Source organism: Macrosteles quadrilineatus, unplaced genomic scaffold (assembly GCF_028750875.1).
Source record: "Macrosteles quadrilineatus isolate MER2022 unplaced genomic scaffold, UCM_ALF_1.0 Scaffold_1__1_contigs__length_201487025, whole genome shotgun sequence".
Taxonomy (NCBI): Eukaryota; Metazoa; Arthropoda; class Insecta; order Hemiptera; family Cicadellidae; genus Macrosteles; species Macrosteles quadrilineatus.
In genome coordinates this window covers 123,176,746-123,193,666 of record NW_026542594.1, presented here as the reverse complement: position 1 = coordinate 123,193,666, position 16,921 = coordinate 123,176,746, and the positions used below count along the sequence as shown (strand labels likewise).

The window sequence follows — 16,921 nt, the reverse complement described above, 5'->3', positions numbered from 1 at the left end:
GATTTTTGTGTTGAAATAAATATAATTTTGAGAAGTAGGGAATGTCATTGTGGTTTTGTCATTGATTATAGGAAATAGGTAAGATTCTATAACCATTGCTATACGAATCGACACTCACGAGCTTTAAAAAAAGCTAATGAAAATTTATTTTGCTACACAAATTTTTTAGGAAAGGTTGGGAAAATACAATGATTAGATTTTTTAATTTATCTTATCAGCTTTTTCTTTACAATACATTTTGAGCTGCTTAAACTATGCTTGAATTAGGTATAGAAATATTGATATAAATATTTACATTTTTAATGGACTACTCGATTCCCGTACGTAGGACGGGCCGACACTACGTAGGACTCTGTTGCCACTGGTTAGGGTTCCATTATCATGTTAACGAAACCAATCACGAAAAAACTTTTCATCAGCATTGGTATAGGTACATATTTTTGGTAAGTGAACCTGTACGAACCATCTGTATTTCTTTCTAACAACATTTACAGCTTCTACTCAGTTCGTGGCATAGGGACGTGAATCCTCTAATCTATTAACCAACAGATTCGTTCTGTCTGTTTCTTATCTGCACCTCTGATAATTTCCTCCAAACAATAACACTAGGTTCAACGTCAACTATGTCCAAGGCTATGGTGTATAATATAAGAGCATGATCATTGTGATTTCGAATTTTAAAAATGTCAATACTTTTATAATCGAACTAAATTCAAAGAGAAAATAATTGAATAAAAAATATGGGTTAAGATCATATTACATCTATGTTCAAAATTTTGACTTCTGAGCTCTAGAACAAAAACCAAGTTCAAGTTTACACCCAGGCCTTTAATCTAAAACTAAACTGTGTCAAATTTGGACAAAAGTTGGCGTTAAAACACCATCGTCAGCTTTAGGTACTTGTAAAGAAAGTTGATCAGTTGTAAACATCGTAAAAAGATAAAGACCCTCCTATTATACATATACAGGGTGATTGGTACTCAGTGTGACAAAATATTTTTGGTGTAAGTACAAAGTAAATGCAGTGTGATGATGCATATAACAGGTGTCAAGTCTAAAAATTAACTTCCCAAAGAATTATTTTATGTTTTTAAAAAATAACTATGTTTTTAAACTTAATACAGCTATTTCTCAATTACCTGTAAATGGATTAGAGTAGATAATGTCATTTTCGGGACATTTTGAATAAGAATGATAGAAAATGACGGGGATCAGCTGTAAAAACACTATTGTAAATAGATTCAAAGAAAAAATTGTTTGATAAAAACTAAAAAAAAAACATTGGACGATTGCATTTGTTCACACCCTGTATACAAGAAAGTGTCGGAATATGTTAAAAACTGCGCCATTTTATAAGCTTTCAAACCATATGCTACACCATTGAGCTTTATGTCTGCTTATGTACGCTAGTGGTTTGAAGACTACAAAGCATGGTGTCTCCAACATTTAAAACATAGAAAGTCGGCATGTATTAAGCAAAAATTGTATTTTTGTTTCAGCTTGAACAGTAAAAACGTTCCCTGTTTTCTGGTATTCAAACCACTAAAACAAACAAAAAAATATTTAAACCTCAATAGTGTAGCATATGGTTGGAAAGCTTATAAAATGGCGCAGTTTTTAACATATTCCGACACTTTCTTGTATACAGAGTGTGAAAAATGCAATAGACCATTGTTTTTTAAAATTTTATCAAATATCTTAATTTTTATCTTTTAATCTATTTACCATGGAGTTTTTACAACTGACCCTCCTTCATTTTCTATTATTCTTATTCAAAATTTAATGAAGAACACGAAAATGACATTATCTACTCAAATCCATATACAGGTAATTGAAAAATCGCTGTATTAAGATTAAAAACATAGTTATTTTTTAAAAACATAAAATAATTCTTTGGGAAGTTAATTTTTAGACTTGAAACCTGTTATATGCATCATCACACTGCATTTACTTTGTACTTACACCAAAAATATTTTGTCACACTGAGTACCAATCACCCTGTATATGTATAATAGGAGGGTCTTTATCTTTTTACGATGTTTACAACTGATCAACGGGTCCAGGTCTCATCATGAGTAAGTCTTACCCGTTCGTACTACGGTAAGTCACTTAAATTCAAATGGTGGTTCAGATTAAATCATCGGTATCCTTTGGATTGGAATATGATTATATCTCCTTTGAACGGTACTGATGATTTTTTCTTCGGTCAAGATTCGTTTCATTTTTTTATACGTCAGTCTGGTTCCACTATCAGACAGTAAATGCGCCGCGAGCCTGCAGATTGGGGAACGCAACACCCATCACTTTTGGAGCGAACGATCTTGGAGTGAATGCAACAGTTTACTATGATTGCATATTTCAATAATACTGCTCGTTCACTCCAATGTGCATTCGATCCAATGTACAGTACACTTTAAAATTTGTATTTTCCACAGGCCCGTCTACTTCTGGAGCTGACTGTACCCTTTGGATCGAATGAACATTGGAGTGAACAAACAGGCAAATAAATTGTAAAAATACTTTTAGGAGTGAATGATCTTGGAGTGAATGCAATAGACCCTTACAACATTTGTTTGATTAGTTTGTGAGTGGCAAGATGCTAAAAGTACTAAGTTACCGCAGCTTAAACCCTCGGCCTAGGCCTACTTAACGTGCAACCACTCGACTCGATTCGAATTGAAAAATCACTACTCGCCCACCCCTAGTAATCAGCTGATATGACAGAGGGATAGAGCATCACTTTGCCGTTGTCTGCTAAGTGGTAACCACACAAGTCACTGCGCAGACGATATGTATTACACTTCCCGTAACTCAACTTACAATACAGAAGGTTGTAAGCTAATAAACAGCAAGAACAAACAGTTGTTGGTCACGGTTCTCTAGTTTGGAAAATGTAAACCAAACGTTACTAAGAACTTATGATAACTTGCCCCCCCCCCCTTGAGCCCCCTTGAGCCGGGGGCCCTCCGCGATCGCGGACCTAGCCAGTCCGGGCCTGTATACATATCTGTTATTTTACTAATCTAGTTTTTGTTTCTGAAGTCTGAACAGGTTTCTCGGCTGGTTAAGATTCCTGGAATCATCGTCTCTTCTTCAGGTATACGAGCAAAAGCCACACAGATTGCTATACAGTGTCGTTCTTGTCGAAATGTTATTCCCAATCTGCCTGTTAGACCAGGTCTGGAGGGATATATACTACCAAGAAAATGCAACACGTAAGTCAACTCATGTTAATGTATAGCAATATCAAAATTTAAATATCAATTATCAATTATCAGTTATCAATCATTAAGATGGGGACGCCACTTAGATGCGTATTTTAACCCAAATATGAGTGAAGGATGAGTTAAAGTTAATAATATAAAGCATTTCATTACCTTACAATAAATATCCTTAGATGTCTGGCTAAATGACATGTTTCATTGCATCCATTCATATGTCATTGCGACTGCCAAATCTTCAAGGTAGGCCTCATCTCCGATTCATCACATTTAAAATAAAATATACATTGACATAGACACTTATAACACTGAGACTGTAAATTTACTTTGAACAAATGTTCAGTCTTTGTGTTAAATGTTTCTTAGTCAACAAGTGTTTTGTGATTAGTTTTAAATGTGACAGATCGTATAAGAGGCCAAACCTGAAGTTGGACTATTAATGGATGTTTGATTAACAATTCAAACTTAAAAGTTAAAATAAATGCTTTCCATCTGCAAGTAGCTTAATTGGTATAAAAGAATACTAAAATAATATTATAAGGCCTAGTCCTTGTTAAAAAACTGGTTAAATTCTGATGACACTACTGTCAATGTGTCTGTGAGGGGTTAAAAAGTTTTCAATTTATAACAAATAATAAGATTATATTATCTTTTTTGTTTGGTTTAACCTTGATTTGGTTTTGTCTACCTAGTTTTACCGACACCGGTATATGATAATTTACTATATCCGTTATTAATCCCCAATACATAACAATGGTATCCTGATGCTGTAAAATATATGACAAGATTGTATACTTAAAAAAGTAATTTCTTTTAATGTTCAGTGAGCAGGCTGGAAGACCCAAGTGTCCTTTGGATCCATACTTCATTATGCCAGACAAATGCACTTGTGTTGATTTTCAAGTTTTGAAACTTCAAGAGCTTAACGATTCGATCCCTCAAGGAGAAATGCCCCGGCATCTACAACTGTATGCAGACCGGTATGTATATTTCAATCCAAAGGGCCAGCCATGGAAGCCTTTTGCTGTCTCAGTCATGCTTAATTTTGGCATTTACCTATCAGCTTAAATTTACCAAGATATAGCACATGAGCCCAAATGAAATTGCTCCTTATGTTGATGTGGAAATTATGTTTTGGTTCAAGTAATCTCAAACATTAATAACTTTGCAAAATACAAATTCACTTAATGACTTTACTCCTTCACTAGTTATTGCGTGTATAGTCAAAACCAACTAAAATAAATAGGGATGGACGGGATTGAATTTTTAGTTCGGGACGGGACGGGACGAGATTGGACGGGATTTTTTCCTGTCCATAAAAAGAAAGTATTGAGTACTGCAGTTACCAAAAAAAGACAAACAAAATCAATTTTTACCGTTTGTGGCACTGATCTTTAAAAACTAAAAAAATGTTTGGTTACAACAATCTACAGGTACCTATAGAAACTTGTGACTCGGGGTCACGGTGCGATCGTCAAAATGATCGTGGTCACGGGGTGATCGTCGGTATGACTCGTGGTCACAGCATGATCGTCGGTATGATTCACGGTAACGGCGTGATCGTCGGTATGAATCCGCGGTCACGGGGTAATTGTCGGTATGATTCGCGGTCACGGGGTGATCGTTGGAATGACTCGCGGTCATGGTGCGATTGTCGGTATGACTCGCGATCACGGCATGATCGTCGGTATGACTCCGCGGTCACGCCACGGTCATCGGTATGACTCGCAATCATGGCACGATCGTTGGTATGACTCCGCGGTCACGGGGTAATCGTCGGTATGACTCGCGATCACGGCATGATCGTCGGTATGACTCTGCGGTCACGCCACGATCGTCGGTATGACTCTGCGGTCACGGCGCGATCATCGTTTTGACTCCGCGGTCACGGGGTGATCCTCGGTATGACTCTGCGGTCACGGCACGATTACGGCGCGATCATCGTTTTGACTCCGCGGTCACGGGGTGATCGTCGGTATGACTCGCGGTCGCGGCACGATCGTCGGTATGGCTCCATGGTCACGGCACGATCGTCGAAATGACTTCGCCTCCTGCGTTCGCGGAACATCTCTCGCAATAGCGGCGTTATCTCACTCGCAAAGCGGCAAAATCGCCGACAATCAGACCAAATCCCGTCCCGAAAAAATCCCGAATCAAATGTAATCCCGTCTCGAAAATCGAGAATATTTTTTTCCCGAGAATTTCCCGAAATTTCGGGACCCGTCCATCCCTAAAAATAAAAAACATTTTCATTTTGTTAGTATCATTCCAGTTAGTAAATGTATTACCAGTAAAGTATTTATTTTGGTTTTCTTTGTGTTATGTGAAAATTGAAAATATACACTTACTATTTCTGCCTACCTGTTAATCCCTCCTGTGTAGATTTTATGTTATGCTAATGTCAGGGCCACTATTCAATAGCTTAGTTAATGAGGCTTGTTAATGAGTTGGAGTACCTAACAAATTGTTCGGAGGAATTGTGGTTGATAGAAAGTACTTTGTTGCCTTACAGTATAATTTTAAATGTCTGGTCAAACTACATTTTTTGTGGCGACTGCAACATCTTTAGGTTTATCATCTTCTACAAATTGTCATACATAACATTTGAAGGGTTGAGTGGATGAAGGGGGCAAGTAACAATTTTGTAAAAATTGAGTTAGATGCATGGATGAAGTGTGTAAGTGATGCTCATTTAGTACACTGACTCCCATAGTCCTAAGTATAAAAACAGGTGAGTTATTTTTTTTTACTTAGGGGTTAAGTACAGGAAATGCACCCAAATGGAGTGTATAAAGGTGGTAAGTGGTTCACTTGCCCCCTTCATCCACTTTTAAGTTTCACTTACACCCTTCATCCATACTCTCTGTGTGCTTCACTTGCCCCCTTCATCCACGTAAAGTTTCACTTACACCCTTCATCCATAACTCTGCGCACTTGTCCCCTGCACTTACCCCCTTATTGTTAGGCAATAGTAGCGTACGTACTGCAGCTAACATCATATCCAAAACAACTGACAATGAAAATTACCTTGAACATTACCTATTTGCATTTTAGTGTGTTTTAAAAATGTATCGGACCGTGACCGTATTGGACCCACTTAGTACAACGAGTTGTTAGCTATTCTTTATAGGTAACTGCTTCCAAGAAGTAAAAGATTGTACATGAAAAAGAAATATTTCTTAGAAAAATTGCAGAGATAAGACTGATAAGCATCTAATAAAAGACAGTTATTACTTGCACATTTAAAAAATATTTGGTATTTTTAATATTTTGGTATTTCTTTAGCATAACTGGCTTTTAGTTACTATTTGTTGGGCAAAATTACAAGTCAGCACATAAAGTCTATGATAAAAACTTTAAGTAAGTTGACTTGTTACAATTTAAGTTTATTTTTGTGCAACAACCTTATTTAAATGTACTTTTTATGGTAACATGTTGAAATAAAGAATTTTTTTACCAAAAATAATTTATTTTAATCACTTACATCACTTAACCCCTTCTTCCACTACGAAACAATTTTTTTTAAGTGGATAAAGGAGGTAAGTAATAGAAAAGTTAAAATTTTATTAATAAGGAACATTTAAATTTTTATTAAGTATTTTGAAAAAAATTTTACTTCTCTGCCCTTCCTAATAGCGTTTTAAGAATGAAAAAAATTTTAAAAATTAAAAAGTCAGGTGTTTTTTTACATTGTGTTGTGGACCTGTAAACTTTAGGTCCATTTATCTCAAAAGTAACAAAATGTTACTTACCCCCTTCATCGACTCACCCCTTCATTTAAAATTGAATACACAACTCCAGTTGACATAGACACATTTAACAAAAAATACTGTACATTCATACAATCAACGTCACGTTTCATGCATTTGTTTGGTCGGGCCGGTGGCGACTACTAATACATTATCTGCTACTAGTCGCACTATCTTTGTCAATGTGTGTTTTGTGTTCAATTTTAAATGTGTAGACAAATTGTAGAAGAGGATAAACCTTAAAGATGTGGCAGTTGTTACGAAACAGTTAGTTTGACCGGACATCCAAGGATATTGTAAGGTAACAAAATATTTTCTATCAAATCAATAACTTTGTTACTTATATACTATTTATGTAAATTTGTAAACTTGATATTTTAATTAGCCTAAAATATAAACAAACACTGTATGACAATAAAACAAAATAATGGCAGATTCAACAAAGATATTCAGTAGAACCTCTTTAATCTGGACCCCTGTAATCCGAACGCCTCTATTCACAGTACAGTAGTTCTTTATTGTAATTACTTTAATCTTTACTGTAATTATTGATATACCCACCATAATTGTTTCTACTGTAATGTACAGAACTGTTTATTCGTTATGTTTACTACTGTATTGAATAAACAATGTATTATACTTCATAAAGCATTTTTCACTTTTCCCGTAACAATTACAATCCATTTTAGTAGTGATGGACGAGACTAGATTTTTCACTTCGAGACGAGACGAGATTTTTTTAAATTCCGGCGGGACGAGATTTTTTTTGGTACGAGATTGAATGAAAAGTGATAAAAAAATTAATATCTACTTTTAAGTTCAGAAATATTTACAAGTTTTAAAAACAACAAAAATATAAAAAATATTTAAAATCTTTTATTAAAAAACATTAATAAAAACATCAATATATAAAAATAATATTAATAAGGCCTAACTTATTAAAAATAACTCTTCGACATAGGAAACATGGAGATATCAGTTAGTATATACTGTAGTTCAACTTGGAAAAATATAAAAAACAACAGTATTACTAGTTAAGTATCAAGTAACAATTTTTAAGTCTTGTGTTATTTTTGGAGTGACTTATTTTCGCTATGTTTACAGTTGTAAAACATGTCTCACACTGCCTAGACACTAACAAAACTTTTAATCATTTGCTGTAAAAAAAATTATCAAACAATTGAAGGAATGTTTCCATGTAAAGAATAAATAATTAAATATAAACGCCTGTCGCCTCCGTCAAGTTTTTTTTTAATTTTTAGGCTAAATTAAATTTTTTTTAATTCAAAATTTATTTTTTTATGTTATTTTTAATTTTTTTCTCATCTTGAAAGTATCCCGTTAGTACTTCAATCCCGCCCGAAGCTTCAAGATAAAAAAATCTCAAAAAAATCTAGAATCTTGAAGTTTCGTGTCTTGTCCATCACTACATTTTAGCCACGTTTTAGCTAGTCATGTAAAACCAACAATTTGTTCTGTAATCCGAACTATTCAATAGTCCGAACTACCCCTGGTCCCAATTAGTTCGGATTAAAGAGGTTCTACTGTATAGATAGAAGTAATATGTATTTTTAATATTTAATGATAGGTTTAGTTTAAATACATTTTAAATCACCTACTTAAAATAAACCGAACGTTTTTATAGTAATTGGTCGATCATATAAAAGCTATTAAATAATCCATCCTTCACTCACTCTACTTATGCTTGATGAGTGGTTTTCTTTTCAGATACTTATGTGAAAGAGTTGTTCCTGGAAATCGTGTTGTTATTCTTGGAGTATTTTCCATCAAAAAAGTTTCAAAAGCAAAGGTAAAATTACTTTCTTTTTCACAAGTGAATGTTTTAAGAAATAGATTACACGCTGATGAGTTTGATAGAAGCCATATGTGGCAGTACAGAAAATTGGTCTATTATACTGAACTAAAAAAAACTATTCAATCAATTTGTGTTAAACTATTTAGGCTAAAATATATCCAGGCTAGGCTATATATATACATACTCGCCTTTGGCTCGCTGGGGGCTCCGCCCCCAGGCCCCCTTTTTTGGTAGGGGGTAAATAGGAATGGGCCATAGCGCAAGACCTGCAATTGAGCCAAATTTCAGATCTTTAGCTATTCTAGAAGTGGGTAAAATTGATTTAGACCGATGCACCTGTGGGAATAACATTGGGGGGGATTCTATATTTCGTGGGGGAGGGAGTTATATTTGTAAAATGTCTTTTTTCGGAAAGGGCGCAAGATCTACAATCATGCAAAATTTCAGATATCCAGTTAATCTAGAAATGTGTAAACGTGATTTAGACTTATGCACCTGTAAGAATAACATTGGGGGGATTTAAAATTTGGGGGGGGGGGGTTGTAAATACGATAGGGGGATAAAACCTTAAGTAAACCAGAGTAAATCTATAGCATGAACGGACCATGGGAACGGGGAATTATGGTGGTTTTTATGGGGTAAATGTTTTCTCCATAAGAATAACATGGGGCTCGTAAAAACTTTCAAATGTTGACATTAAACCTAAGTTTTGGGGGTTAAGGAGTAAAGTTACGAAAAAACACGTACAGTGTAAAATTTAAACTAAAGTAAGGAGAATACAAAGCAATAATAATATTTGCAAAAAGGAATGATTTAAGTATGAAAAAATAGCGAAAACCGGTAAAAAGTTGAAAGAAATTTACCAAATTTTGAAAGTAGGGAGTTTTTTGAACCCGAAAGAGTGCGATTTTCGGAAAACACCTATAAGGGTTTTGTAGAAAATTTAATTCCTGTTCCTGGATATTATTTTAAATCTTTTCTAGCTCTTACTGTTTTCGAGCTAAATCCGTTTGAAAAAAACGTGTTTTATCGTTTTCAGAGGTCCGCCATTTTGGATTTTTGGCGGGGTTAAAATTTGAAAATGGAACTTTTGCAAATTTCACCGTTAATATAAGATCCCCTACAACAATAATACCAAGTTTCAAGTCTCTAGCACGTTTCTAAACGGTTCAGATGAGCACACCAAAGTCGACCACTTTCAATGTTATTCTCCATAAGAATAAGATGGGGCTTGTAAAAGTGGCAAAAAACCTTCAAATTTTGAGATTAAAATTAAGTTTTGGGGGTCAAGGAGTAAAGTTACCAAAAAACATATAATGAGTAAAATTTAAAGTAATGTAAGGAGAATACAAAGCAATAATAATTTTTGAAAAAAAAAATTATTTAAGTATGAAAACATGGCGAAAACCGGTAAAAATGTAATAAAAATTTACCAAATTTTGAAAGTAGGACGTTTTTTGAAGCTGAAGGAGTGCGATTTTTGGAAAACGCCCTTCAGGGTTTTGTATAAAATTTAATTCCTGTTCCTGGATGTACTTTCAAATCTTTTCTATCTCTTACCGTTTTCGAGCTACATCCGGTTGAAAAAAACGTGTTTTTTTCGTTTTCAGAGGTCCGCCATTTTGGGTTTTTGGGTGGGTTAAAATTTGAAAATGGGACTTTTGCATATTCCACCGGTAATGTAAGATGTCTTACTACAATACTACGCAAATTTGAAGTCTCTAGCACGTTTCTAAGTTGTTCAGATGAGCATACCAAAGTCGGCAATTTTCAATGTTATTTCCCATAAGAATAACATTGGGGGGGAAATTCTTAAATAAGGGGGGGTTAAAATAAAAAAATGCAACTTTTGAGAATTTTCCCGGGGTTTTGGTACCAAGACTGACAATCGTGCCAAATTTCAACTCCCTAGCACTTCTAGAAGTGGTCTAGAATTTGTATCCCCCAGTGAGTCAGTTACACAAGCGGCTGTATATAATTTAGATTTGTTGGTGGGCCTAGTTATTTTTTAAGGACGCGTTGCGCAGAAAGTCAACAGTCCCGGAAGGCCAAATAATTTATACCTGTGCCGCTAGGTCAAAAACTACAATGTTTGCAGTGTCTGTAGATCAAAAATCCCAGTAAGTCAAATAATACAGTCCGTGCTAAAAACGTAGTCTATTTTAAAGCAATTGACTTATTGGGAATTTGACCTAATGCAACAGCAGTTTTAATATAACGAAATAAGATAAAATATAAGTTCAGTTTTGCTGAGTCAACAGTGCCGGAAGGTCAAAAGTATAATCTGTTAAAAACAACGATAGTCCTCTCGACGCATGACTTCAATAATTTCGTGTTTTGATGCACTTAAAGTTGTGCTAAAATTTTGAAAATTGGCACAGAGCTTCTTGGTTAGTCCTACTCGATGACTATTTTGTTGGAACTTTAAACTATTTACCAATCTAATTAATAAAAATTGATATGTATGGTGAAATAGTTGTAAATCATGATTTCTAACATGAAAAAGTTAGCATGCGAGATTTTTTTTTGTTTTTGGGTTATTATTTATAAAACATCTTTCTGTATTACCAGCTTACATTTTTCACTTATAAGAATACATCATAAACAGGGTGTTAAAAATAAGCGGGGAGATACTTTACCTAGTAATTCCTTGGGTCAAAATAAACAGAAAATCAAGGATAACATTTTTTCCAAAATCATTTCGTTAACCAGTTATCCACCATTTTGTATTTTTTACATACAAATATTTATCTCTGCACTTTTCCAACCGATGTTTATGAAACTTGGTATGTATGTTAAGGTAGGAGAGACCCATGTTATAAAAAAATATTCATCTCGATTCACCCTAAAATTTCAAAATTTAACACTTAACTACAATATAATATACTTTACTACACCACAATATTTACGTATCACCATAAATCTTAAACAAAATAAAACGTTAACATTTTTAAAATCCAAAGTAAATCAATATAATCTTTCTTTTTTGAAAAATATATTTAAAAAAAAGGCGATGGTAAAATAACGACAGGCGAGTTTCTATCTGGGTGTTTCAGGTTTGAATCTAGGAGGATTTAACATTAATGTTTAATCCTCCTAGGTTTGAACTGATTGAGAGGAATACATGAAACCGAAGGGAGGAGGTAGCAACAAGTGCACTAGTACTTACTAGTGTCCACTTACAATTTGATGGATTTAACCAAAACCTTTTCTATTTCACTTATTTTCAGCTGTTAAATTTCAAACGATACGTTTTAGCGACATCATTAACGTTATTATCATCATCATCGTTTGAGTTTGGGTTTGCAGCAATGTATTTTTATGAATAAAACCTTTAATTTGATACCAAACTTGACCTCTGCTGCTATTAATTGACTGTATGCACTATTAATTAACAGCTGTGTCTAAGGATTATGTCGGCCTTAGTCACAAACAGGACAACAAGATCGCTCCACTCATCCCACACTCATCTCCATTCATACTTGGCTTAAAATGCATACATTTGTATGGTCGCCATTTCAAAGCAACATGGCTACATTATCGATCATAGATATAATAACCATTATGAATTAGCATTATTCGGTGTAGAGTTTGAGACCATTGTCTTTAAATTTCAAGACAAAAAAATTTTCGTTAATAAATAGTTTAGTTTGTCCGCATTTTTCCGTTTACAGCCTAAACGGTACATTTTCGAAATTAAAAAAAAATCGGATTCCTCACATAGGCCTACTAAAACATACATTTTGACATACGGATCAATGAGGTTTGGGAATGAATTCCTTGATAAAAACAGTATTTTGTAAAAATAGTCACGCTCAACATACTAATTTTTATCGACCTTATGGCTTCATTATCGATCATAGTTGTAATAACTATTATTAATCAGAATTGTTTGGCGGAGGGTTTGAGACCATTCATTGTCTATAAATTTCAACACAAAAAAAGTTTTGTTAATATATAGTTTAGTTTGTCCGTATTTTTCCGCCTACAGCCTAAACGGTACATTTTCGAAAGTTTGAAAATGCCAAAATCAGATTCCTCACATACTAAAACATACATTTTGACATACGGATCAATGGGGTTTGGGAATCAATTCCTCAATAAAAACAGTATACTGGAAAAATGGTCGCGCTCAACATACTTATTTTTATTGACCTTATGGCTACATTATTGATCATAGTTGTAATAACCATTATGAATCAGCATAATATGGTGTAGGGTTTGAGACTATTATATTAAAATTTCAACACAAAAAGATTTGTTTAAATAAATTGTTTAGTTTGTCCACATTTCTCTGTCTACAGCCTAAACGGTGCATTATTGGAAGTTTGAAAATGTCAAAATCGGATTCCTCACATACTAATATATACATTTTTACATGAATATCAATAGGGTTATGACAATCAGTTCCTTAATAAAAAACCGGTTCAAAGTACCAGTACAAGCGGTACATAACTAAACAAATAAGCAAAATACAAAAGTAACCAAATACACCTATAATCCGACACAATGTGCAAACAAAATACTTTAATGTCATAAAGAATCATATCGAATTTCAGCCTCCTAGGTAAATGGGAAGTGGGAGAATTATTGCTGATGAGTGAGTGAGAGTGAGTGTGACAGTGAGGGCTTTGCCTTTTATAAGTATACATAGCACATTCAACCAGCTGTTAGTTAAAACAAATTATATTGGACTAAAACAAATCGATGATTACAAAGAATACTTTAAAAAATAATTTGAACATCCTACTACTGTATTTTACTATGTGTATTTAATTAATCTGCCATCCTCGTACCGAAGAATTAAATGTATCAATATCAATGGTCAGCATTACACATAGTATAAATAAGTCAACCATAAGTATGTATTTGAATTTTCTTCCAAATGCTGAATTTGTGTCACAAATGCTGAATGTTACAGCTGTTATGTTAAGCAAATTATATTGTACTAAAAGCTAGCTAGAAGGGTCTGACTTAGGGGAGGTACGAATGAGGCATTTAGTTCAAAATTCCTCCGTGAACAGCGCTGTAGTAGAGAGCACTTTGGCAATGAAGGTTTACTAATCGCAAAAATAGTTCTGCTCATAAAATAAAATTATAAATGCCTCAAATTCAATTTTACTATTTTTTAATTATAAAATTAAACTATTATAACCTAACCGAACTAACCAAACTTGCTGATAAAGAAATAATATAACAAGAGTTTAGTAGTCGGAAAAATAATTCTGTTTATTAAATAAAACTAGAAATTGCTCAATTAAAATTTTATAATGACTTAATTATAAAATTAAACTGTAATAACCAAACCAAACCAACCAAACTTGCTGATAATAAAAAAAATCTTGGACAAAAAGTTAATGCTACCAGCGGGATTCGAACCCGGGACCTACAGTATATCGGCCCGGCACGCTATCCATTAGACCACCGAGGCCCGATGGCTAACAAAAGTTTTGTTACGGTAATGGCGTTCCCTCAGCTAATAAGAAGCCCTCAGCTGTCATCGTAGCCTCTTCTATTCCTCCCCTGAGTAAATACCTAGCTAGAAGCATTGACTATTGGAGAAGGTTAGCATCGGCCGCTAGACTTTTTAAAAACTAAAACTTAATTTATAAAAAAACTGGGACATTAATTTTAAATTATGGCTTTGAAATTCCCTAGTTCTCAAAATTGTCTTTCTTTCAACACAAAACTAATGAAAATACATCGACTGGTTGATTCAGAATCGTGAAAAAACCCCATTTACGTTTTAATAATATATATGATAGTTTGGACAGGTTTCAACCCTTCCGAGGCGTAATACATTTACACAGTTTATATGTAGACTACATTATAACTCATAAAATAGTTCTACAATTAAATGGATCTCCTTTTACAAACGTATATAATAACCAGAAATTTCAGATCGTCCTTGCGTGTATTTTATGCCACAAATTTTGACGAAAGGCTTTTCATTACATAAACTATACCTATTTACAGTGTTGACCAAACAGTTGGCAAGAAGCATTAATAGATAAGCTATGTACCAAATATGATAATTTTAGCTCTATATTAATTATGACAAAACACGAAGTAACTAAAAGCGAGTTTTGTTGCTGTAGTAAGCGTTGCAGGACGTCTACTTTACACTGAATCGACGTTCACTTTTAATTGCTTTTGATCTTCCGGCACTGTTGACTCAGCAAAACTGAACTTATATTTTACCGTATTTCGTTATATTAAAACTGCTGTTGCATTAGATCAAATTCCCAATGTGTCAATCGCTTTAACATGGACCACGTTTTTAGCTCGGACTGTATTATTTGACTTACTGGGACTTTTGATCTACAGACACTGCAAACATTGTAGTTTTTGACCTAGCGGCACAGGTATAAATTATTTGATCTTCCGGCACTGTTGACTTCCGGCAACATTCCCATTTTTTAACCCTAGGACTGCCCTGGCCTGTTTAATGCTAAATTGCTAGGTGCCCTGGCAATTTTGGCCATTTTGCAGAGGTTTTTTTCTGTTGATAACCTAGTCATATTCATCCTTTTTTGTTCAGAAAAGAAAGGAGATTTAGAATATAATAAAATATCAGGAATCCCTGTTAGTGGTTTTTTTTTTTAAATGTGAAAAAAAATTCAAATCTTTGTATTAATGTTCAAAAGTAAGGCCTAGCATTTTTTTTTTAAACACCAACATTTTTACAGGCAATCTAAGATATATGAAATGTAGTCAATTTATTTCCCTACGTGGAAATGTGATTGATTTGTTTCAAATAATTTGTTTACCAGAATTACAGGGAAAAATACGAAAATTGGGAAAATTAACAAATTTGCACTGAACAGAACATTTGAAACATAAAAATATAATCAGAAGTATACAATTTATATACAAAAGTTGTTATATTACTAAAGGTAACAATACATTTTTTCAGAATAATGTCTACAATGTTATAACGTTTTTTTATAACTTTATATGACTTGAAAACCAAATTTTAGTTTTTCCGGAAACAAAAATTAGTTATTCAAAGTTAGAACTAATTTTGTACTTTACTATAATATGATAAATATTACTTGTATTTATAGGAAATATATTTCTGAACACGAAAATATACATATATACAGAAATATAAAGAAATAAAGGTTCCAGAAGCATTATTCTGGCCTGAGACACACATACGATTGTAGGCTAGACTATGATTTAGGCCTAGGCTAATAGGCATAACCTCTAAACAACCACTATTTCAATAACTTGAATTTGGACATAAATAATAATACTTACCCAGCGTAATATGGATAAATACTACTACTAACTCATACACCACCTGACAATACACTTCTTTTATACTAAAACACTAACCTCTGATGAAAATTAGCACAGATAATAATATAGCCGCACTGTAAACCTTACTTAAATTCCGGCGAGCAGAACGCAAACAACTTGTTTTTTCCAGTTACAACTAATGTGTCACCTGAATCTCAATACTGAAAGGCACCAAAACATAGAGATAGAACGTTTTCTTAGCTTCAGATAGGTATGACTCTCATCACTCTATGTCAATTATCAACATAATTATTCGTGATTTAGAATCCGCCGTTTGAACGGCGGTTTGGGCAAAATGGCCAACTGACAAAACAGCTGTTTAAAAAAAAATATTTTCAGACTTCCTAACATCGTATGACAAAGTTCTCTATACTTCTCAGTACTTCGGAGATTAAGTTTTGGTACGTTAGGAAAAAGGAAAATAATCAGTTTTAGATCGAGTTTTAGATTTCCCCTTATATCGAGTAATCCTCAGTGTAATCTTTGCTCATTAGTTACAACTGATGTTTTTCCCCTTGTACTGTATTTTGTAAATTGCTAGTATACTGTGGATGGCTTGTTATATACTCATCTGCCAACTCTTTTGTTTACTTCTACCTTGTTATTTTGTTCAACCAACATAGTTCTTGGCAACCCATAAGGCCAATATTAAATTTCTAAATTTTCAAATGAGTTGTGTAGTGGTGAATTACAAATTTTCCTGGGGTTGTGCCTGTCGTCAATCACGTTTTTAGGCTCATAAGTCCCTAATTCCAAAATCCTTCCACTGGATTTCGAGATATGTATTACAGACAGACAGACAAACAGACATAACTCGTATTAGAATATAG

General features: G+C 33.9%; 1 protein-coding gene across 1 annotated transcript in view; it reads left to right on the top strand.

Moving 5' to 3' along the window:
* The window catches only part of LOC128984259 (DNA replication licensing factor Mcm5), a 124,822-nt gene that overhangs the window by 22,910 nt on the left and 84,991 nt on the right, over positions 1-16,921 (top strand). The window contains exons 4-6 of the mRNA XM_054403564.1: positions 3,043-3,215; positions 4,046-4,201; positions 8,699-8,780. Of these exons, the coding sequence (XP_054259539.1) occupies positions 3,043-3,215; positions 4,046-4,201; positions 8,699-8,780 (411 nt within the window). The remainder of the gene's footprint in view (positions 1-3,042; positions 3,216-4,045; positions 4,202-8,698; positions 8,781-16,921) is intronic.